Source organism: Ornithorhynchus anatinus, chromosome 2 (genome assembly GCF_004115215.2).
Source record: "Ornithorhynchus anatinus isolate Pmale09 chromosome 2, mOrnAna1.pri.v4, whole genome shotgun sequence".
Taxonomy (NCBI): domain Eukaryota; kingdom Metazoa; phylum Chordata; class Mammalia; order Monotremata; family Ornithorhynchidae; genus Ornithorhynchus; species Ornithorhynchus anatinus.
In genome coordinates, this window is record NC_041729.1 from 60,770,868 (window position 1) to 60,794,883 (window position 24,016).

General features: G+C 48.3%; 1 protein-coding gene across 2 annotated transcripts in view; it reads left to right on the forward strand.

The window, feature by feature from the left end:
* EEF2KMT (eukaryotic elongation factor 2 lysine methyltransferase) overlaps positions 1-19,702 on the forward strand; it is a 41,436-nt gene extending 21,734 nt beyond the window's left edge. The window contains exons 3-8 of one of the 2 annotated variants that reach the window (XM_029058659.2): positions 4,834-4,914; positions 5,095-5,196; positions 7,507-7,640; positions 7,726-8,021; positions 11,034-11,183; positions 19,447-19,702. In XM_029058659.2, coding sequence (XP_028914492.1) covers positions 4,834-4,914; positions 5,095-5,196; positions 7,507-7,640; positions 7,726-8,021; positions 11,034-11,183; positions 19,447-19,547 — 864 coding nt within the window. In that variant the 3' untranslated portion in view covers positions 19,548-19,702. The remainder of the gene's footprint in view (positions 1-4,833; positions 4,915-5,094; positions 5,197-7,506; positions 7,641-7,725; positions 8,022-11,033; positions 11,184-19,446) is intronic. The other variant, XM_029058661.2, reaches the window with a different exon arrangement.
* Positions 19,703-24,016: the final 4,314 nt, after the last annotated feature.

The following is a 24,016-nucleotide window of genomic DNA, read 5'->3' on the forward strand; positions in this document are numbered from 1 at the left end:
AGAACCAGATAGCTGCCACCTTCCTCCATCCTTCTTCTCCAGCCCAGTCCCCATAGTCAATGGGTGAGTGGGGAGCGCTAGTCCCCTCCCAGGCCTTCTCCTCTGGCCCAGCCCATCTTGTCCAGCCCCCACAGCTGTCTCAGTGCTGGTGGACAGGGGTGAGGATGACATCCATCCAGGAAAAGGGCCAGTCTGCCAGTGAAACAAATAGATGCGGCACTGTTAAAAATAAACCACGTCCATATTTTTACCAAGGAAACTCTGTGGATACGCTACTAGAATGATTGCAGTTGTAGGTGGGGCATTCTGAGAGAGATGTGTCCATGGAGTCGCTATGGGTCATAAATGACGGGACAGCATGACAAGATAATCCCCATTTTCTAGATGAGGAACTTGAGGCACAGAGAAGTTGTGAATTGCTGAAGGTCACAGGGCAGGCAAGGAACAGAACGAACATTAGAATCAATCAATCAATTATTGAGCACTTACTGTGTGCAGAGCACTGTACTAAGCATTTGGAGAGTACAATACAACAATATAACATGCATTCCCTGCCCACAACGAGCTTACAGTTGCGGGGAGGGGGCGGGGGAGATAGCTCATTGTACTATTCCAAGTGTACAGTGCTCTACACACAGTAAGCACTCAAAAAATATGTTTGACTGACTTATGGATATATACATAAGTGCTATGGGGCTGAGGGAAGGATGAATGAATGGAGCAAATCAGGGTAACACTACAGGGAGTAGGAGAAGAGGAAATGAGGGCTTAGTCGGGAAGGTCTTTAGAAGGAGATGGGTCTTCAAATAAGGTTTTGAAGGTGGGGAGAATGATCATGTGTCAGAAAGGAAGAGGGAGGGCATTCCAGGTCAGACAAAACGTGGGTGAGAAGTTGGCAGTGAGGTAGACAAGATCGAGGTACAGTGAGTAGGTTGGCATTAGAGCAGTTAGGTAAGGATGGTGGGGGCAAATGGTCAAACTCATTTTCTGAAGAACAATTTTGGCCCCATTTCCTATACAATCAGAATACGTTTTTTCCTAAATGAGAGGGGATTCTGGAGCCTGCACACCCACACTAAATTATACTGTGGCCTTATAGTTTAGGGCAAAGAGCAATTACACAAGTCCCATAAAGATAACAGTCCGTGTTTAGCTTGCTTAACTTGTATCTACCCCAGCACTTAGAACAATGTTTGTTTTTTGGCATTTGTTATGTGCTTACTATGTGTCAAACACTGTTCTAAGCACTGGAGTAGATACAGGTTCATCAGGTTGAATACAGTCCCTATCCTACGTGGGGCTCACAGTCTAAGTAGGAGAGAGAAGGATTTAATCCCCATTTTGCAGTTGAGAAAACTGAGGCACAGAGACGTGAAGTGACTTGCCCAAGATCACCCAACAAACAGTTGGTAGATCTGGGGATTAGAATAATAATCCAGATCCTCTGACTTCCAGGCCCATGCCCTTTCCACGAGGCCACACTGCTTCTCAAAGTGTATGACACATTTTAAGTGCTTAAATATCATCATTATTATTATTATTGTGGTGGCTCTGCCTGAAAGCCACCAAAATACACAAAGGATTTATTTTTGTCACAAGTAGAACCCAGGTCCTCTGACGCCCAGTCCCATGTTCTTTCTACTAGGCTGTGCGGCTTATCTATTTGTTGTGGGGAGAAAGGGAGGAAAACTCAGGGGTTGGGGAGTATAAGATGGAGAGGGTCAGAGAGTTGAGATGGGACGGGGTTGCCCGATAGCAACACTGCCCATAGAAACCTGGGCCACAAGGGTTCAATAGGGTCATAAAAGAGGTGGATGTTGTCAGGTTGAATCCAATGTGCCAAAAACTGAAGGAGGGTGTGAATTTGGTGGGTGTAAAGTATAGTTAGTGCCGTTTGTTAAAAGTCGAAAAATGCAGTCGAGAACTGCTGTAATGCAGGTTTTGTATTTTACTTTGAAAATAGGGACCTATGTCAACAGTTTTCACGTGGGAACCTGCTCAAAGTAAACCCAGTGTCAGGCTTCACATTTTAGAAACTGCATATTTATGAACCACCCTAATGAAGTGATGATGATGATATTTATTAAGCACTTACTATGTGTCAAGCACTGTTCCAAGCCTAATGAACTGATGATGATATTTATTAAGCACTTACCATATGTCAAGCACTGTTCTAAACACCGGGACAAATACAAGTTAATCAGGTTGGATAACTTCCCTATGCCACATGGGGCTCAAAGTCTTAATCCCTATTTTACTGATGAGGTAACTGAGACACAGAGAAATTAAGTGTTTTACCCGAAGACACACAGCAGACAAGTGGTAGAGTGGGGATTAGGACCCAGGTCCTTCTGATTCCCAAGCCCGTGCTCTATTCACTAGGACATGCAGCTTCTCTAAGTGAGCCTCATTAGCCAGATAGCATCAGAAGAATTTGCTACCAGTCCTCTTTATGCTGTTCATTCCACAAAAACTGGAAACTGTTAGATAGGCTAACATTAGGTAGTGTACATACTTTTTTTTTCCTTAATCAGTGATATTTATTGAGTGCTTACAATATGCAGAATGCTGTACTAAGCATTTGGGAGAATGCAGTACAACAGAGCTGGTAGACACGTTTCCTTCCTCCAATGAGCTTGCAGTCTAGAAACAGTGCTTCCTCATTCTCTTGCCATTGACCACTGCTGCTGAGGACTGTGGGTGGTTCTGCGTTGCTCTCCTCACCCCGGGGCCTGGCTGCCTGATCTCAGGGAAAGGCCCTTGGAACCTCTGGAGAACTCATTTGCTCTTGCAGTTTCAACTGCCATCTCCAACTCTGTTCTCTCCTTCTCTGAGTCTTGTATTTCCTCCTGCCTTCAGGACATCTCTACCTGGATGTCCTGCCAACACCTCAGGTTTAACGTGTGCAAAACAGAACACCTCATCTTCCCACTGTCCTCCCCCTGAATTTCCCATCACTGTAGACAACACCATCCTCCCTGTCTCACAGACCTGTAAGGCTGAAGATCATTCAGCCTTCATATTCAGTCTGGCAATTAGACCTGTACAACACTACTAAAGTCCTACCTTTGTTCTCCATCCAAACCTCTACCGCATTGATCCAAGCACATATCCTATCCCACCTTGATTACTGTATCAACTTCTTTGTTGACCAGCCTCCTGTCTCCCCATTCCAGTCCATTCTGATGCCCAGATAATTTTTCTGCTAAGACTGAGCCCCTTATCTTCCCTCCCAAACCCTGTCCTCTCCCTGACTTTCGCGTCACTGGGCACAAACCTGCAACCTTGGTGTCATCCTTGACTCTGCTCTCTCATACATCCAGTCCGTCACCAAAACCTGCCGGCCTCAGCTTCACAACATCGCCAAGATCCACCCTTTCCTCTCTGTCCAAATTGCTACCACGTTAGTACAGTCTCTCATCATATCCCAAGTGGATTACTGCATCAGCATCCTTTCTGATCTCCCAACCTCCTGTCTCTCCCCGCTTCAGTCTATACTTCACTCTGCTGCCTGGATTATCTTTCTACAGAAATGTTATGGGCATGTCACTCCCCTCCTCAAAAGTCTCCAGTGGTTGCCTATCAACCTCCATATCCAGTAAAATTTCCTCACTATTGGCTTCAAAGCTCTGCATTACCTTGCCCCCTCCTACCTCTCCTCCCTTCTCTCTTTCTACATCCCAGCCTGTACACTCTGCTCCGCTGGTGCTAATCTTCTCACTGTGCCTTGGTCTTGCCTGTCTTGCCACCAACCCCTGGCCCATGTCCTACCTCTGGCCTGGAACACTGTCCCTCCTCAAATCCTCCAAACAATCACTCTTCCCCCCTTCAGAGCCCTACCAAAGGTGTACCTCCTACAAGAGGCCTTCCCAGACTAAGCCCCCTTTTCCTCAGCTCCCCCTCCCTTCTGCATCACCTTGATTCGCTCCCTTTGCTCTCCCCGCCTCATAGCACTTATGCATATATGTGTCTATCTATATTTCTATTTATTTATAGTGATGCCTGTTTACTTATATAGATGTCTGTCTCCCCCACCTCTAGACTATGAGCCTGTTGTGGGCAGGGATTGTCTCTCTTAATTGCTTTATTGTACTTTCCAAGAGCTTAGTACAGTGCTCTGCATACGTAAATATGATTGAATGAATGAATAAATGCCTGGCAGCTCACATGGTCAGATCACTGGTAGGAAGAGCAGGTACCATCTGGGGTCACAGCATAGACTCTGTGAGAGACCCCAGCAGCAGCCGGCACCATGGAACCTGTCCCCATTTGGTAAGCCGTCGTCGAGTATGCTACTTACTCTTGAGTAAGTAGGGGGTGGAAGGATCTTTTCCAGTTTGTTGTGAAAATCCGGGGAGTTGCAGTGGACCTAGTGGATACAGCATGGGCCTAGGTGTCAGAAGGACCTGGGTTCTAATCCCAGCTCCACCACTTGTCTACTGTGTGGCCTTGGGCAAATCACTTCTCTATGCTTCAGTTACCTCATCTGAAAAATGGTGATTAAGACTGTGAGTCTCATGTTGGACAGAGACTTTGTCCAACCTGATTAGCTTGTATCTATTCCAGTACTTAGAACAGTGTTTGACACAGAGTAAGCACTTAAAAAACACCATAATTACTATTATTAGGACTTGAGTATAACCATGTGTATCGCCCATCTGAGTTTGCCAAGTTAGAAGTCACAACTCCTTCAATTTCAGTTCTGGAATGGAAGAGTCCCCGTGTTTCTTACAGGTGTACACATCGCCTCAAAATTTGATGTGAAGTTTGGTCAGAGTCAAAGAAGGATTGGAGGGATTGATTACTTAATATTTTATCATCATATTGTTACAGACCGTCCTCCATCCTCTGTGTGTGAAGCATCCCCCTTCAGCAAAGTATGCCCGCTGCTTCCTCTCTGAACTCATTAGGAAGGTAAGTGATTGCCCCAGTTGGAGCCAGCAGGCTAACCTCCAGGTAAATAAAGAGAACGCTCCTGGCACTTGCCCTTGCAATGACTGGCAATCAAGAGTTTGCCAGACAGAATTTCCTAATTCAGTGCCCCAGTTTCGGCTGAAGGTCTAAATATCAACTCTGTCTATCCCCCAAACACAGCATGAATCTGCCAACACAGAACCCTTGGATGAGCTGTATGAGGCACTGGCAAAGGTTCTAGCTGCCGAAGACTCAGCCCATTGCCACCGGAGCTATTTGCTGGTAAGCTCATTTGGGGCAGGGAATGTGTCTGCTATTTCTGTTGTATTGTATTCTTCCAAGTGCTTAGTGCCCTGCTCTGCACATAGTAAGCGCTCAATAAATAATATAATCTCCTGCCCCCTAGGACAATCTGTGACCCTCCCGCATCCTTTAACTCATGCTTGTTTTTGTTGGATTTAATTTATTGACTGATGAGATGGCACCACCATCCTTCCTGTCTCACAAGCCTATAAAGTTGGCATTAACCTTGACTCGTCTCTCTCATTCACCCCACATATTCAATCCATCACTAAATCCTGTTGGCCCCATCTTCACAACATCGCTAAAATCCACCTTTTCCTCTCCATCCAAACTGCTACCACATTAATACAATCACTCAAGGGGCAATAACTGGAGGGGGATGAGGGGTCAAGGGAGGGGTTTTTTAGGATGGGGGAGACATGGGGATGTTTGAAGGCAGAAGGAAAGAAGCCATTGGAGAGTGAGTGGTTGAAGATGGAAGTTAAGGAGGGGAGGAGGGAAGGGGCGAGAGTTTTTATAAGGTGGAAAGGAATGGGGTCTGATGCGCATGTGGAAGTGGTGGCACTTGAGAGGAGGGAGGAGATCTCTGAAGATACTGCTGGGAAAGTAGAGGGGGGAATCGAGAGTAGTGGGGTTGGAGGATGGGGAGAGGTGATTTGGGGGAGCTCAGACCTGATGTTGTTAATTTTCCTAATGAAGTAGGTGGCCAGATCATTGGGGGCGAAGAATGGGGGAGTGGGAGGAACAGGGGGCCTGAGGAGGGAGATAAATGTCGAGGAGGGAGTTAAATGTCCAGAATAACTGACAAAGGTGATGGGCATGAGTGTCAATCAGGGAAGAGAAATAATTTTTCTGGGCAGAGGAGAGGTCAGAGTAAGGCAAGAAAGGACAAACTTAAAGCGGAAAAGTTTGGCCTGGTGTTTAGAGTTCCACCAGTAGCGTTCAGTGGCTCGAGCACAAGAGTGAAGGAGGTGGACTGTGGAAGATCCAGGACCGTGGGTTAGTGGTGCAAGAGTGATGAAGGGATAGGGGAAGAAGTGAGTTGAGAGCATCCATTTGGTCATCAAGAGTGGGTAGAATGGGTATGGAGGCTAGGTGGGGTGTGATGTGCTGAGAGAGTTGGATGGGGTCAAGAGAGCGGAGGTCTCTGTGGGGGAATAGTACAGATTTATGGGGAGGAGGAGTGTGAGACAAGAGGCAGATGAGAAGGTTGTGGTCAGAGAGAGGGATTTCAGAGTTGGTGAGGGTGGAGATTGTGCAGCTGTTAGAGATCATGAGATCAAGGGTGTGTCCAAATTGGTGAGTGGGTGAGGTGGGGTGGAGCAGGAGGTTGGAGCAAGGAGTGATAGAAGGTGGGTGACAGAGGAGTCATCGGGTACCTCTACGTAGATGTTGAAGTCTCCAAGGATCAAAGCGAGCATGGAAAAAGAAAGAAGGAACGTGAGAAAGGGGTCAAAATGGTCAAAGAAGTTGGAGGTGGGGCCAGGGGGGTGGTAGATGACAGCTATAAGAATCTGTAGGGGGTGGTAGAGGCGGATAATATGGATGTCAGAGAAGGAGAAGAAAAGGAAAGGGGGAGGAGGGACGGTGCGAAAGCGGCACTGGGGCGTGAGAAGGAAGCCAACACCTCCTTATTTCCCAGTGAGTCTGGGGGAGTGGGAGAAGAAAAGGCCTTCACTGGAGAGAGCAGCAGGAGAGACCATGTCACAGGGGTGAGCCAGGTTTCAGTGATGGCGAGGAGAAGGAGAAAATGGGACAGGAACAGGTCAAGAATGAAGGGGAGTTTACCCATGATCGAGCAGGGGTTCCATAGGCTACACTTGGCAGCAGCTATGGATGGAGGAGAGAGGGAAGGGCTCGGGGTGGGGAGAGTTTGGATGGGAATGAGTTGGCGGGAGTTGGGGATGGGAGAGGAGTATGAAGGGTGGCGCTGGGACAGGAGGAAAGGGATGAGGCGGGAGGGAGGGGCGGGAAGGCGTTGGATAGAGGGGTTTGGCAGGGACCTGCACAGGGAGAGGGAGACAAGGGGTGGCACTGGTACAGAGGGATTCCAGGGAAGGGGCAGGGAGAAGAGGAGGGGGCAGAGCAAGGGGAGGGGAGGAGATGGGTGGGAAAAGGGATGGGGGAGGTGAGGACTGGGTTGGGCAGGCAGGAGTGGGGGAATTGAAAGGTCATGGTGCTCAGGAATTCTTGGGAAAGAGCTTCAGGGCTGGGATTCTGGGGAGCCTTTTTTAAAGGGGGTAATTTTCCTTTGGTGCTACAGCTGCTACTTTCTCTTCCTTGGTCCAGCCCTCCGGAGACTCAGTCACTCTCTGTGAGAGCACAGCCATCATTTCCCAAGGAACTACAGGCCTAGTCACATGGGATGCTGCTCTCTACCTTGCAGAATGGGCCATAGAGAACCCAACCGTCTTCAGGAACAGGTAGTGGGTGTTGGGCTCAAATGAGCCGGGGATGGGTAGAAGTGGTGACCAACACTGAGTTTTTCCCCCTCTCTTAAATGTCCAGGACCATCTTGGAACTTGGCAGTGGAGTCGGTCTCACAGGTCTTGCCATCTGCAAGACGTGTGGTCCTGAAGCCTATGTTTTTAGTGACTGTCACAGTCACGTCCTCCAGCAGCTCCAGAGAAACATAGGCCTAAATGGCTTCCTGGAAGAGCCAGACAGCTCGATCCCGTCACCATCCCCCAGCTCGGAGGCCCTCAGCTCCCGGAGGCCCAGAGTGGCTGCCGTTGAGCTGGACTGGGCTCTGGTGACTCCAGAACAACTCAATGCCTTCCAGCCGGATGTCGTCGTGGCAGCAGGTACCACATCGTGCTCATTGGAGGGCCAGAGCAGGGGTTGAAGAAGGCAGGAGAGGGCATCTACTGGTTGGAAAGCTGCGTGGTCTAATGGAAAGAGCCCGAGCCTGGGAGTCAGAGGACCTCTGTTCTAATCCCAGCTCTGTCACTTAATAATTATGATATTTGTTAAGCTATGTGCCAAGCATTGTTCTAAGTGCTGGGGCAGATACAAGGTAATCAAATTGTCCCACATGGGGCTCACAGTCTTAATCCCCATTTTACAGATGAGGTAACTGAGGCACAGAGAAGTTAAGTGACTTGCCTAAAGCCACACAGCTGATAAATGGTGGAGCCGAGATTGGAACCCACATTCTCTGACTCCCAAGCCCGTGCTCCTTCCACTAAGCCACGCTGCTTCTCCAACTAACGACTTGTCAGTTGGGTGACAATGAGCAAGTTACTTCAGTTCTCTGAGCCTCAGGTTCCTCGTCCATGAAATGGGGATTAAATCCTATGCCTTCCTAGATTGTGAGCTCCATGAGGGACAGGGACTGTATCTCATCTGATTGTCTTGTATATACCCCAGTATTTAGTACAGTGCTTGACACACATTAAGCACTTAACAGGGACTACTATTATTGTTATTATTATAATTGAGAAGCAATTGAGAAGCAGCATGGCTCAGCGGAAAGAGCACGGGCTTTGGAGTCAGAGGTCATGGGTTTGAATCCCAGCTCGGCCACTTGTCAGCTGTGTAACTTTGGGCAAGTCACTTAACTTCTCGGTGCCTCAGTTACCTCATCTGTAAAATGGGGATGAAGACTGTGAGCCCCATGTGGGACAACCTGATTCCCCTGTGTCTACCCCAGCGATTAGAACAGTGCTTGGCACATAGTAGGCGCTTAACAAATACCAACATTATTATTATTATTAATTGTTGAGTAGCTGCAGGATAGGAAGTGGTGCTCCAAGCCTTAGGAAGGACACTTCAGAAAAAAGTCATGGTCCCTGCCCTTGAAGAACAGTAGACGAGGCAAACAGTTGAATGTAAAATCAACACAAAGAAGTGAGTTTAGGGAAGGGGGTGGGTCACATATTGTTCTAGGGGGCAAGAGATTGTATGAGGTGATTTGGGAAGCAGGTGGGCCTCTGAGCTATAATGTAAGGAAGGTGAGAGGGATAGGGTGGTAGAGAGGGGGCCAGGGTGATTAGCTCATAGATCTGAGACTGTTTGGGCAAACAAAGACTCAGTGGAGGTTGGAGGTGAAGACCCAGGGGAGGAACATTTGCCTGGAAGGGAGAAACCAGGTTGAGGGGGAATGAGCTGTGAGAACAGACAAGTTGATTGGAAAGTGTTTAGTAGAGTGGAGTCCTTCTACCAGAGCCTAGAGGAACCAGGTCAGGTTCCAAACCGCATGACCACCCAGAAAGGACATCACTGTGGCCAGCAATTCTGCTGACAGTGCGCTGTCCGTTCCTCCCCTTCTCAGTTATGTCGAAGGCATGACAGCTGCTGGAATTCCCTATGCATATTGGCAGCTTTGCTTCTTAAGCCCAATCTTCCTTGATGTCCTCATAGGATGAGGGTGAACAGACTCTCCTTTGGATCAGTGGCCTTTAGTGATTGCCTGCTGTGTACAGCACTAGACTAAGCACTCGGGGGAGAGGTCAGTAGAGTTGGAAGACCTGCCCTTAGGAAACTTCAGTCTAGCAGAAGAGATAGACATCAAAATGATATACAGATGGATGAGAAAGAAAACGTGGTTGTCGATGAGTATGGGCTTAAGTATGATTGAATCAGCAGGATCTTTGCCTCTGAGCAAAGTGCAGCCCTAGGGAAGAACTGCATCCAGGGACTTGTTTCATAGCTGATAGGATCCACTACAGGCTGATGATAATGTGTCCCCACCTCGTCCATCTCTGCCCCCTCCGCTGAGACTAGAAAAGCCAAACTCAAGGCAAAAGGAGAACTTCTCTATCTCTTGGTCCGCATTCGTCTTCCAGCTCCTGCCCCTTTATTCATTCATTCATTCATTCAATAGTATTTATTGAGTGCTTACTATGTGCAGAGCACTGTACTAAGTGCTTGGAATGTACAAATAGGTAACAGATAGAGACAGTCCCTGCCCTTTGACAGGCTTACAGTCTAATCGGGGGAGATGGACAGATAAGAGCAATAGCATTAAATAGAATCTAGGGGATGAATGTCTCATTAAAACAATAACAAATAAATAGAATTAAGGCGATGTACATTTCATTAACAAAATAAATAGGGTAATGAAAATATATACAATTGAGTAGACAAGTACAGTGCTGAGGGGATGGGAAGGGATGGGGGAGGAGCAGAGGGAAATGGGGGGAAAAGAGGGCTTAACTGAGGAGAGGTGAAGGAGGGCGGGTAGAGGGAGTAGAGGGAAAAGGGGAGCTCAGTCTGGGAAGGACTCTTGGAGGAGGTGAGCTTTAAGTAGAGTTTTGAAGAGGGGAAGAGAATTAGTTTGGCGGAGGTGAGGAGGGAGGGCATTCCAGGACCGCGGGAGGACGTGGCCCAGGGGTCAATGGTGGGATAGGTGAGAACGGGGGACAGTGAGGAGGTGGGCAGCAGAGGAGCAGAGCTGGCGGGTGGGCAGTGGAAAGAGAAAAGGGAGGAGAGGTAGGAGGGGGCAAGGTGATGGAGAGCCTTTGGGTGATAAATTGCCACTGACAAGAAAGCAAATGAAAAATTCGCCCATTGTATCATGAAAAAGCTAGGGATAAAAATTGAGATTTACTTTATGATGTATCTTCTACATCGGCCAAGAGGCAAAATATTGATTTTCCAAAGATCACCACTTAGTGCTTAGGATTTTTCTCTGATTTCAACTGTGCCCCATATCACGCTGAAAGTTAGGAATTTGCTCCCAAGTTTGCCCTTTTACCTGCCTAATGAAGTGTGAAATGACTGTAACTGCTGGGTTCCTCCGGCCCTGGCCTCTCTACCGAGGGTTCCCAGGCCCTACCTGTAAGTCATGCGCTTTATCGGGCTTTCGGTTGTAGATGTCCTGTATGACCCGGAGGTCATCCTCTGCCTCGTTGGTGTGCTGCAGAAACTATCCACTTGTAGGACAGACCAGAGCCCTCCAGAAGTGTACGTCGCCTACACCGTGCGGAACCCACAGACATGTCAGCTCTTTCAAACGGAGCTCGGTGAGTGTGACCCGGCTCTCCGTGCATCAGCAGAGAAGAGACAAGGGGGCAGTTACCTCTGGGTCTCCCTCCCCACACACATACTCACCCACCCACCCTCACAAAACCCTCCAGAGGCTGTCTGTTTCCCTCTGGAGCAAGCGGAAACTCCCTACTATTGGCTTCAAAGCTCTTCACAAGCTTCCTCCATCTTACACATTGACTGTCTTTACCCACTAGTCAATTAGTCAATTAAAAAAGTATTTCTTGCATACCTACAGTGTGCAGAGCACTGTATTATTACTAAGCCCTGAGGAAAGTGTAACAGAATTAATAGACACAATCTCTGTTCTCAAGGAGTGCGCGGTCTAGCAAGGGACAGTGAGGAGGAAGTAATAGAGAATAAAGATCTGTACAGAAGTGCTTCAGGAGTTAAAACAACTCACAAGTGGAAATGGCATTTGGACTCCTCAAAGGGCACTCAATGCGTCTCCCAAACTTTCCATCTAAACTGTGCAACCCTCCTCCCATAGCACCGAAGTTAAGCTCTTTTAAACACTATGAAACAGCTGTTTCAGGGGTAAATGAGAGATTCCAGGGTTTGAAAACTACTGAAATAGTATGTGGCTTTGGGCAGTCCCACTGGGGAAATTCAAGAAGGCTGAGGAAAACCAAGTGAATTTCAAGGAGCCAGCCTGGTCTGGCATTTAATGATCATCAGCTCATCAGCTTGTTTGTTGCTGGTGGTGACTGTGTCTCTGAGGGTGAGTGTTCATGAAAACAGAGCCCACTCCAGTCCATATGTCACTCTGTCACCCAGATCGCTTTTTTTAAAATAAGTTCAGTCCATATCTCCCCACTCCTCAGTTTCCTCAACTGTAAAATGGGAATTCAATACCTGTTCCGCCTCCTATTTAGACTGTGAGCCTCATGCAGGACAAGGACTGTGTCTGACTTTACCTGTACGTACTCCAGGGCTTAGAGTGTTTGACACATAGTAAAGGCTTAACCAATGCCATCAAAATAAATAAATATTATTGATTGATTAACATTGTTTTCTGCTCCCTTACCATTTGGGGGTGAGCATTAAAAATTATAACAATTATGGGATTTAAGTGCTATGTGCCAAACACTGTTTTAAGCTGCGGGGTTATTATTATTATCAGTGCCGTTGAGTCATTTCCGATTCATTCATTCATTCAATAGTATTTATTGAGCGCTTACTATATGCAGAACACTGTACTAAGTGCTTGGAATGTACAAATCGGTAACAGAGACAGTCCCTGCCTTTTGATGGGCTTACAGTCTAATCGGGGGAGACAGACAGACAAGAACAATAGCAATAAATGGAATCAAGGGGATGAACATCTCATTAAAACAATAGCAAATAAATAGAATCAAGGCGATGTACATTTCATTAACAAAATAAATAGGGTAATGGAAATATATACAGTTGAGCAGATGAGTATAGTGCTGAGGGGATGGGAAGGGAGAGGGGGAGGAGCAGAGGGAAATGGGGGGAAAAGAGGGTTAAGCTGCGGAGAGGTGAAGGGGGGTAGTAGAGGGAGAAGGGGAGCTCAGTCTGGGAAGGCCTCTTGGAGGAGGTGAGCTATAAGTAGGGTTTTGAAGAGGGGAAGAGAATTAGTTTGGCGGACGTGAGGAGGGAGTGCATTCCAGGAACGTGGGAGGGCGTGGCCCAGGGGTCGACGACGGTGGGATAGGCGGGACAGCGAGGAGGTGAGCAGCAGAGGAGTGGAGCATGCGGGGTGGGCAGTGGAAAGAGAGAAGGGAGGAGAGGTAGGAGGGGGCAAGGTGACGGAGAGCCTTGAAGCCTAGAGTGAGAAGTTTTTGTTTTGCGCAGAGGTTGATAGCAACCACTGGAGGTTTTTAAGAACGGGAGTGACATGCCCAGAGCGTTTCTGCAGGAAGATGAGCGGGCAGCAGAGTGAAGAATAGACTGGAGTGAGGAGAGAGAGGAGGAAGGGAGATCAGAGAGCAGGATGACACAGTAATCTAGCCGGGATATTACGAGAGCCCGTTAACAGTAAGGTAGCCGTTTGGGTGGAGAGGAAAGGGCGGATCTTGGCTATAGTATAAAGGTGAGACCGGCAGGTTTTGGTGACAGATCGGATGTGTGGGGTGAACGAGAGAGCCGAGTCAAAGATGACACCGAGGTTGTGGGCCCGAGAGACGGGAATAATAATAATAATAATGTTGTATTTGTTAAGCGCTTACTATGTGCCGAGCACTGTTCTAAGCGCTGGGGTAGACACAGGGGAATCACAGTCTTAATCCCCATTTTACAGATGAAGTAACTGAGTCACCGAGCAGTTAAGTGACTTGCCCACAGTCACACAGCTGACAAGTGGCAGAGCTGGGATTCGAACTCATGACCTCTGATTCCAAAGCCCCTGCTCTTTCCACAGGAAGGATGTTGTATCATCCATGGTGATAGGGAAGTCAGGGAGAGGACAGGGCTTGGGAGGGAAGATGAGGAGCTCAGTTTTGATCATGTTGAGTTTTAGGTGGCGGGCAGACATCCAGGTAGAGACGTCTTGGAGGCAGGAGGAGATACAAGCCTGAAGGGAGGGGGAGAGGACAGGGGGAGAGATGTAGATCTGTGTGTCATCTGCATAGAGATGATAGTTGAAGCCGTGAGAGCGAATGAGGGCACCGAGGGAGTGAGTGGGGGGAGGGGGAGGAACAGGGGGCCTAAGGGGAGATTTAAAGGTCCGGAATAATTGGCGAGGGTGATGGGCATGGGTGTCAATGAGGGAGGAGAAGAAGTTTTGCCTGGTGGAGGAGAGGGCAGAGTTAAGGCAGAAAAGGATAAATTTGAAATGTATGAGTCGGCTTGGTGCTTGAACTTTGGCCAGCAGCGCTCGGCAGCTCGAGCATAGGAGCGTAGGAGGCGGACAGAGGCAGTGGCCCAGGGCTGTGGGTTAGTGGAACGAGAGCAGCGGAGGGAAAGGGGGGCGAGAGAGTTGAGATGAGTAGAGAGGGTGGAGTTGAGCGCAGTGACCTGATCATCGAGAGTGGGAAGAGAGGACGGGGGGCAAGGTGGGGAGAGATGCTTTTGGAGAGATGGATGGGATCAAGAGAGCGGAGGGCTCTGTGGGGGAGTAGCAAAGATTTGCAGGGGGAGGGAGTGTGAGAAATGAGGCAGGTGAGAAGGTTATGGTCAGAGAGAGGGATTTCAGAGTTGGTGAGGGAGGAGATAGTGCAGAGGTAGGAGATGACAAGATGGAGGGTGTGACAGAGTCCGTGCGTGGGCGAGGTATGGTAGAGCAGGAGGTCAGCAGAGTCGAGGAGCAATAGCAGGTGGGCGTCAGAGGAGTCACTGGGTACATCCATGTGGACGTTGAAGTCTCTGAGGATCAGAGTGGGCAGAGAGAAGGAGAGAAGGAAGGTGAGAAAAGGGTCTAGGTGGTTGAAGAAGTCGGAGGTGGGACCGGGAGGACGGTAGATGACAGCGACAAGTATCTGGAGGGGGTGGTAGAGGCGAATGATATGGGCTTCGAAGGAGGAGAAGGGGGGTGGGTGGGAGGAGGGATAGTGCAGAAGCGGCAACGGGGTGAGAGGAGAAAGCTGACGCCTCCTCCTCTTCCGGTGAGTCTGGGGGAGTGGGAGAAAGAGAGGCCTCTGCTGGAGAGAGCAGCGGCGGAGACCGTGTTATCAGGAGTGAGCCAGGTTTTCGTAAGAGCGAGGAGCAGGAGAGAGCGGGAAAGGAAAAGGTCATGGGTGAAAAGTAGTTTACCTGTAATGGAGTGGGGTTTCCAGAGGCCACACTTGAAAGTAGCTATGGGTGCAAGTCGGGGAGAAGGGGAGGAGTGGGGGGAGGGGAGGGGAGGTTTTGGATGGGAACGAGGTGGCGGGGCCCTGGATGGGGAAAGGGGGAGGAGGGGTGGCGGTGGGACAGGAGGACTGGGATGGGGCGTGGGTGGGGAAGAGGGAAGGGGGGAGGACGGGAGGAGGGGTTTTGGTGGGGAGGAGCGTAGGTGGAGGGGGAAGAGGGGTGGCACTGGTAAACTGGGGTTCTAGGGCAGAGGAGGGGAGGGGAGAGGAGGCAGAGGAGAGAGCGGGAAAGAGCTGGGTGAGAGAAGGGAAGGGGAAGGAGAGGATTGGGAGGGGCAGGAGGGAGGAGGGGGTGTGGAAGGACATGGTGAGGCCAGGGAGGTAGGTGGCAGCACTGACAACAATTAATGATAACATGCGAAATCGGTAATATAGTAATATGATACAATAGAATAATATTAATAAGTGGGTGATGACCAGGGTCGGAGGTCGACTTGACTAAGGGTCAACCTGATAAAAATCGAAGTCAAAAGGCTAGCGGCAAGGAGAGTCCCGGGGCTCATGTCCAAATGTCTATGAGGCTGCTGCGGGAGCCCTGAGGATGTCCGGGGTGGGTTGCGGACGTAGGCGGCAGCTAAGGTAGGGTAACACGGTAAGAACAAGGACGTCGTCGCCCGGGGTGGGGAGATGAATCACCTCATGGGGGAAGAGGGAGTGAGGGCTTCCCAAAATGGCCGCTTTGGGCGGAGTGGGGGAAAGGCGGTTGGGGAGCACAGTGTCCCCGGGCCCGAGCAGGGGGACACAGTGTCCCCAGAGCCAAGCAGGGGAGCACAATATCCCCAGGGGAGCACAGTGTCCCCAGGTCCGAGTAGGGGAGCACAGTGTCCCCAGGGCCCCAGATTCATAGCGACTCTATGGGTATATTTTCTCCAGAACGTTCTGTCTTCTAACATAATCCATAACCTTGTTAACGGTTCTTTCGTTATCGTTGTTATGGTTTCTATCCATGTTTTCCCTGGACTTTTCCTAGCATTAGTGTCTTCTCCAGAGAATTACTCCTCCTGAATTTGTGTCCAAAATATGCTAATCTAAGTCGAGTCATTTGACCTCCCAAAGACCACTTTGGTTTAATTTGCTCCAAAATCTGTGTGTTTTTCAGGCAGTCCATGGTATTTGCAAAAGCCTTCTCCAGCACCACATTTCAAAAGAATCGATGTTCTTTCTACCCTGTTTTTTCATTGTCCAGCTTTCAGATCCATATATTGTCACTGGAAACCTCATAGAATTGACCATTTGTATTTTTGTGGCAACTGTTAAATCAGCATGTTTCATGACTTTTTCCAGGCTCTTCATTGCAAATCTTCCTAAAATTAATCTTCGGTGTATTTCTTGACTACTAGTTCCTTTATTATTATTGATCCCCGGAGAGAAAAGTTGTCAACTATTTCAATCTTCTCTCCATCCACTACAGATGTGTTAAAACTTCCAGTTGTAATGATCATTGTTTTCTTGACATTCTAATGTAGGCCCATCTTTTTGCTCTCTGTTCCTTACCTGTAAATATTAAACCCTTCAAATCTTCTACACTTTATACTAATATGGTAGTATCATCAGCATAACCAAGGTTGTTTATATTCTTTCCTCCAATCTTCACTCCCTGTCGCCTTCATCCAATCCAGTTTCTCTCATGTTGTATTTAGTGTAATACCTGGGGTATATACAAGATAATCAAGTCCAGATACATTGACTGTGTTTTATTGGCCTCCTAGATCAAGTAAGAAGGGAGAAGAGGTATTGAGTCTAGATGGCAAACTTGTTGTAGACAGGGAACGGAAATAGCAACTCTGTTGTATTGTGCTCTTCCAAGGGCTTAGTACCACTGATGATTGAATCCCCATTTTATAGATGAGGAAACAGACACAAGAGTTTAAGTGACTTGCTCAAAGTCACACACTGGGCAGGTGGTAGAACCAGGATTAGAATCCAGGCCCTCTGACTCCTATGTCTATGTTCTTTCCAATAGGCCACACTACTTCTCAATTAGTGGTATTTATTGAGTGCTTAGTCTATGCAGAGCACTAGGGAAAGTACAGTCTGACTTGGTACATTTGTTCCCTGCCTACAAGGAGCTTTCAGTGGGATAATTTTTTCTTCTTTTCTTTTTTAATGGTATTTTTTAAGTGCTTACTATGTTTCAAGCACTGTTCTATGTCCTGGGATAGCTACATATCAATCAAGTTAGACACAAGTTAGACTGGGGCATACAGTCTAAATAGATATTTAATCCCCATTTTAAAGTTGAGGAAATTGAGGCACAAAGGAGTGAAGTGACGTGCCCAAGGTCACACAGCAAGCAATTGGCTGAGCTGGGGTTAGAACCCAGGTTCTTTGACTCCCCAAGTCCATTCTCTTTCCACCTGGCCACACATTTAAACAAAATAACACTAAAATAAATTATGGTTGTGTATATAACTGCTGTGTGGGGTTGAGAGTGGGGTGACTATGAAGCATTTAAAGAGTTCAGATCCAAGTGACACAAAAGGGAAAACAAGGAGGGGAAATGAAGGCTTAGTTGGGGAAGACCTCTTGAAAGAGATGTGAATTTCGGACTTAGGTGGTGGAGAGAGCAGTGGTCTGTTGAATGAATACCATGGGGGAGAGAGTTTGCACTTTTTTTCAGTGGGTGGGGTGTTAAGCACTTACTATATGCCAGGCACTGTAGATACAAGCTCATCAAGTTGGACACAGTGCACGTCTTAATCCCTTTTTACAGATGAGGTAACTGAGGCCCAGAGAAGTGAAGTGTCTGCTGTCCATGTTCACCCAGCAGACAAGTAGTGGAGATGACATTAGAACCCAGATCCTTCTGACTCGCAGACCGGGGCTCTATCCACTAGGCAACACTGCTTCTCAAGAAGCTTGCACAGAGGAACGCGATGGACCAGCTGGAAGGGCTGCAGGGATCCTGCAGGGTTGGCCCCGGAGGTCTAATCTAGCCTGGAAGGCCCCACCAGGGCCCAGAACTTCACTAGGGGCGTGGCCAGGGTGGAATGATCCGGGGATGGTGGAATTCCAGCATGGTCCAGTGGAAAGAGCTTGGGCCTGGGAGTCAGAGGACATGGGTTCCTATTCTGGCTCTGCCACCGGTCTGATCTGTGACTTAAGGGCAACTCACTTCCTTCTCTGGGCCTCAATTCCCTCACCTGTAAAATGGCAAGTAAGACTGTGAGCCGCATGTGGGACATGGACTGTGTCCAACCCAATTATCTTGTATCTACTCCAGCGCTTAGTCCAGTGCCTGGCACATAATATGCACTTAACATATACCATAAAAAAACAAAATTCCAGGCCCTGCTGCATTGCCAGGGACGAGGGAGCACCTACATCTGTGGAGGGTGGCACCAGGCCAGAGTCTGCCTCGGGCTGCGCTTGCAGTGGGGCAGCTCTGCAGGATGCAGGGAAGGCAGGTGCAAAATTATTGACTGGTTGAAGAAGAGACAGGACAAAGGGACAAGTAGATAAGTCAGGGCCAGACTCCCAGCTCTGAGGGCTTAAGCACTGGGAGAGTAGAGGAAAGGGAAGACAAACATTCCTTGCCCACATGGAAACTTAATGGAAGAGCTAAATGTAATGGGAATAAATTGGCAGCTCTGAAATTTGAACCCATTCCCCCAAAAAGAGATTTGCCAAAGCTCCAGCCTCTTTGCTAAGGCACCCCCGTCCATGCCAGCTATCCTAGGAAGCAGCCTGGGGAAGACTCATTACTGGGGTCGTAGGCGCCCAGCACAGCCGCCTGACCTAGCTCATACAGGAGCTGTAGGGGCACAGCCCCTAGCAGTGGGCCCAGTGCAGACCCCTAGGACAGCAGTTTCCAGTTAGAGCCCTGAGCTGAAGCTCCCCAACCCCCACTCAGCCCCTCAGCACATAGGTCCATCTCCATAATGTATTCATTTATATTATTAAAGCCTGCTTCCCTATCTAGGCTGTGAGCTCCTTGTGGGCAGGGAACATGTCTACCTACTGTATTGTACTCTCTCAAGTGCTTAGTTCAGTACTCTGCACACAGTAAGCTCACAATAAATACCACTGATCAAGTTAGGCAGCCTTGGGTTCACCTAATGTTGTAGTTGTAGTTTGGCATAAATCATTTGGACTCCCCTTGTGTCTCTGCCCTTCCCCCCGGCAGGAGTATGAGGATAAATAGGCTATCTAGGAAGTGTTTTGAGATCTCAGTAGTGAGAGAGTGAAGTAAACCTCAGGGGGTATTAGTACAGAATATATCGTTATGGGCAGGAATCACGTCTGCTAGTTCTGTTGTATTGTACTCACCCAAGCATTTAGTACAGTGCTCTGCACATAGTAAACAATAAATACCTTTGATTGATTGATATTCGAACTGTGTATCCCATCCAGTGGAGGGAGCACTTGTTCAGGGAATCCTCTCCAACATGCCCCAGCACTAAAACATGTTTTCTGTTTCTTTTTCTAGATAAAGCTGGGATTGGATGGCAGGCAATCCCCAATCACAAGCAAACCTTGTTTCCTTATGAACAACATTCTCAGATGGGAATTCTAAAATTATTTCTGTAAACCCTAAATATTTCAGAACTGAGCAGGGATTGATTATTATGGGATAAATTTTGGAAAGCTGATGGAGAAAACAAGTAGTGTGCATTGGGAAGTAGCATGGCCTGGTGGACAGAGCAGGGGCCTGGGATTCAGAGGACCTGGCTTCTAATCCCGGCTCTGCCACTTACCTGCTGGATGACCTTGGGCAAAGCACTTCACTTCTCTGTGCCTCAGTTTCCTCATCTGTAAAAATGGGGTTCACTACTTGTTCTCTCTCCTACTTTGACTGTGAGCCTTATGAGGGACAGGGACTTTGTCCGACCTGAATATTTTGAATCTACCCCAGAGCTTACTACAGTGTTTGACACATAGTAAAAGTTTAATAAATGCCACTGTCATTATGATAATTATTACTGTGTGTAGTACGGTTAGTTCCCCGTATGGCGGGGAAAAAGGAAACAAAACGTCAGAATATTGTGGTGAAAAATGTGAGTAGTAAAATGTGAGTAATAATTCACAAGCAGAAAACTGCAGTAGTCTTGAATGACACATACAATCTCTACTTTCTTTCCATCTCTCAAATTGGGTAAATCACTTGTATTTCTGGAATGTTTACTATGAGCAGAGCAGTAGATTAAGCACCTGGGAGAGTAAAATACAACATAGTTGGAAAACACATTCCCTGCCGACAGCCAGTTTATGGACTACAAGGTGATCCAGGCAGGAGAACTGCTGTTGGCAGTAGGGAAGCAACACTAAATGAAGTGAGAACTGAGCAAGATGATTCCACCATCTCTATCAGGAAGGTCAAAACTGTGATCACAGAAGACCATGAAGTGGAGTGCCTTTGGAAGATAGAAAACAGCAACTCCTCCTTGCGCATTCAGTTTTCAAGACAGAAGTTGTGTCAGCTGAACCGATGGAGACCTCTTTGTGAGGAATGTGCAAAATCTTGGCCTGAAACCATCCAGGAACCTTGGAAATGCCCAGGCCTACCCCAAACGTGACATCAGAGATGGGGAGACCTGAGTTTGGAGTGAAACCAGGAAGGAGGGGTGTTTGGGGGAAGGGACAGTGCCCCTCAACTCCACTGTGAAGACTGAGAGCCCACCTGGCTGGGGTGTCCATGGTGTGAGATGGCCACTCTCCGACATCTCCATCTTTGGTGAACAGCTATGTCTCAGACCCCTTGATGTGTCTGTTCGTTCTTTGGGAACCTGCCCTGAGGCAGGGGGTTAGACCCCTGGGGGAAATTCTCTCAGAGGGTCCCTGCTACATTGCTGTCCACAGCACTGACAATGGCTAAAAATGGAACACATGATTCAGTAACCTTTAACTAGCGTCATTCCATTGTTTGATCAGTGATCGAATTCACATCCAAAAGGCTTAATAGGAGCCAGTGTGGCCTAATAGAGAGGACTTGGGGAGCTCTAATCCCAGCTCTGACACTGGGTAAATCACTTAACATCTCTTACACCTCATCTATGAAATGAGGATAAAACATTCCTTTGGTAAACATTCACTTACATAGTTTCAGCTGCTATCTCTAGGCAGGCATAGTTATCAGTTATAACTACTGAGCACTCACTGTGTGCAGAACACTGTATTAAGTATTTGGGAGAGTGCAATAAAGCTGAGTTGGTAGACACATTCCCTGCCCACAGTGAGCTTATAGTCAGTCTAGTGGGGAAGCCGTCTCAAATCTAGGAGGGACTTTTCATCCCTCCTGTAATCCTGCATCTCCCCCTGAATATCCCACCAGTACCTAATAATAATAATAATATGTGTTAAGCGCTTACTATGTGCAAGGCACTATACTAAGCGCTGGGGTTGATGTAAGCCAGTCGGGTGGACACAGTCCCTGTCCCACGTGGGCTTCACAGACTCAATCCCCATTGTACAGATGCGGTCACTGAGGCCCAGAGAAGTGAGAAGTGAATTGACCTGCCCAAGCAGACAAGAGGCGGAACCGGGAATAGAGTCTTTGACCTAGAACCTCACACTCAATACATCAAAAACCACCTAATCTTCCCCTCTTGATCCATCTCCTCCTAAATTTCCCTTCTTTTGATAACACTATCATTCTTCCCATTACAGAAACCTGCAACATCAACGTCAGCCTGGACTCCTCCTGCCAGGAACTCACACTCATATAAAAACACAACTAATCTCCCCCTCTAGACCCTTCTCTTCCTCCTTACTTTCTCATCTGTGTTGATAACACTACCATCCTTTCCGTCACAGAAGCCTTCATTCTCAGTGTCCTCTTGTACTCAGTGCTATTTTTCAATTCACATATTCAATCTATTGCCAAATCCTGCCAGTTCTTCCTGCACAACATCTCCTGGATTTGATCTTTTTTCTCTCTTCACACTTCTACCACCTTGGTACAAGCTATGGTCATACTCGGCTTGACTTTTGCATCAGCCTGCTTGTTTTGGCCTCTCCCCACTGTACACTACTCACGCGATGATGGATTATCTCTTTGGAGTGTTGCTCAACAGCACACATTTCTCAGCTGGTTTCCTATTTCCCCCTGAGTCAACCAAAAACTCCATGCATTAGATTCAGAGTTCTCAACCAGCAGACCTCACTTTACATCTGCTCTCTTCACTCATTGCACCCCTGCTCACTCCTGAACTCCCCAAAGTCACCCCTCCCCCTCTGCCTCCCCTTGCACCCCTTTTCCCTACTTTCCCTTCTTTCCCTGCAGTATCCTCAGAGGAGATCTCCTCCATCCTCGCAAGTGCCACCCCCTCCACCTGTGCTTCGGACCCCATTCCCGCTCACCTTATAAAAACCATCGCCCCTTCCCTCCTCCCCTCCTTAACTTCTATCTTTAACCACTCACTCTCCAATGGCTTCTTCCCCTCTGTCTTCAAACATGCCCATGTCTCCCCCATCCTAAAAAAACCCTCTCGACCCCACTTCCCCTTCTAATTATCGCCCTATCTCCTTACTACCCTTCCTTTCCAAGCTCCTAGAACGAGTTGTCTACACCCACTACCTAGAATTCCTTAACTCCAATTCTCTCCTGGACCCCCTCCAATCTAGCTTCCGTTCCCTCCACTCTACCGAGACTGCTTTCTCAAAGGTCACCCATGACCTCCTTCTTGCCAAATTCAATGGCTCCTACTCTATCCTAATCCTCTTCAACCTCTCAGCTGCCTTTGACACTATAGATCATCCCCTTCTCCTCCACACCTTATCTCACCTTGGCTTCACGGACTCCGTCCTCTCCTGGTTCTCTTATCTTTCTGACCGTTTATTCTCGGTCTCCTTTGCAGGCTTCTCCTCCCCTCTCCCATCCTCTAACTGTTGGAGTTCCTCAAGGGTCAGTTCTTGGCCCTCTTCTGTTCTCCATATACACTCACTCCCTCGGTGAACTCATTCGCTCTCACGGCTTCAACTATCATCTCTATGCAGATGACACACAAATCTACATCTCCTCCCCTGTTCTCTTCCCCTCCCTTCAGGCTCGTATCTCCTTCTGCCTCCAAGACGTCTCTACCTGGATGTCTGCCCGCCACCTAAAACTTAACATGAGCAAAACTGAGCTTCTCATCTTCCCTCCCAAGCCCTGTCCTCTTCCTGACTTCCCTATCACTGTAGATGGTACGACCATCCTTCCCGTCTCTCAAGCCCACAACCTTGGTGTCATCCTTGACTTGGCTCTCTCATTCAACCTACACATCCAATCCGTCACCAAGACCTGCCAGTCTCACTTTTATAATATCGCCAAGATCTACCCTTTCCACGCCACCCAAACGGCTATCTTACTGGTACAGGCTCTAATAATATCCCAGCTGGATTACTGTGTCAGCCTTCTCTCTGATCTCCCTTCCTCCTGTCTCTCTCCGCTCCAGTCTATTCTTCATTCCGCTGCCCAGCTCATCTTCCTGCAGAAACGCTCTGGGCATGTCACTCCCCTTATTAAAAACCTCCAGTGGTTGCCTATCAACCTCCTCACAAAACAAAAACTTCTCACTCTAGCCTTCAAGGCTCTCCATCACCTTGCCCCCTCCTACCTCTCCTCCCTTCTCTCTTTCTACTGCCCACCCTGTAGGCTCCGCTCCTCTGCCACCCACCTCTTCACCGTCCCCCATTCTCACCTATCCCGCCATCGACCCCTGGCCCTCGTCCTCCCACTGTTCTGAAATGCCCTCCCCCCTCACCTCCGCCAAACTAATTCTCTTCCCCTCTTCAAAACCCTACTGAGAGCTCACGTCCTCCAAGAGGCCTTCCCAGACTGAGCTTCCCCTTTTCCCTCTGCTGCCTCTCTGCCCCCCCTTTCACCTCCCCTCAGCTAAGCCCCTTATTCCCCCCCTTTCCCTCTGCTCCTCCCCCCTCCCTTCCCCTCTCCTCAGCACTGTGCTCATCTCCTCAGTTGTATATATTTTTATTACCTTATTTATTTTTGTTAATGAGATGTACATCCCCTTGATTCCATTTATTGCTATTGTTTTTGTCTGTCTCCCCCGATTAGACTG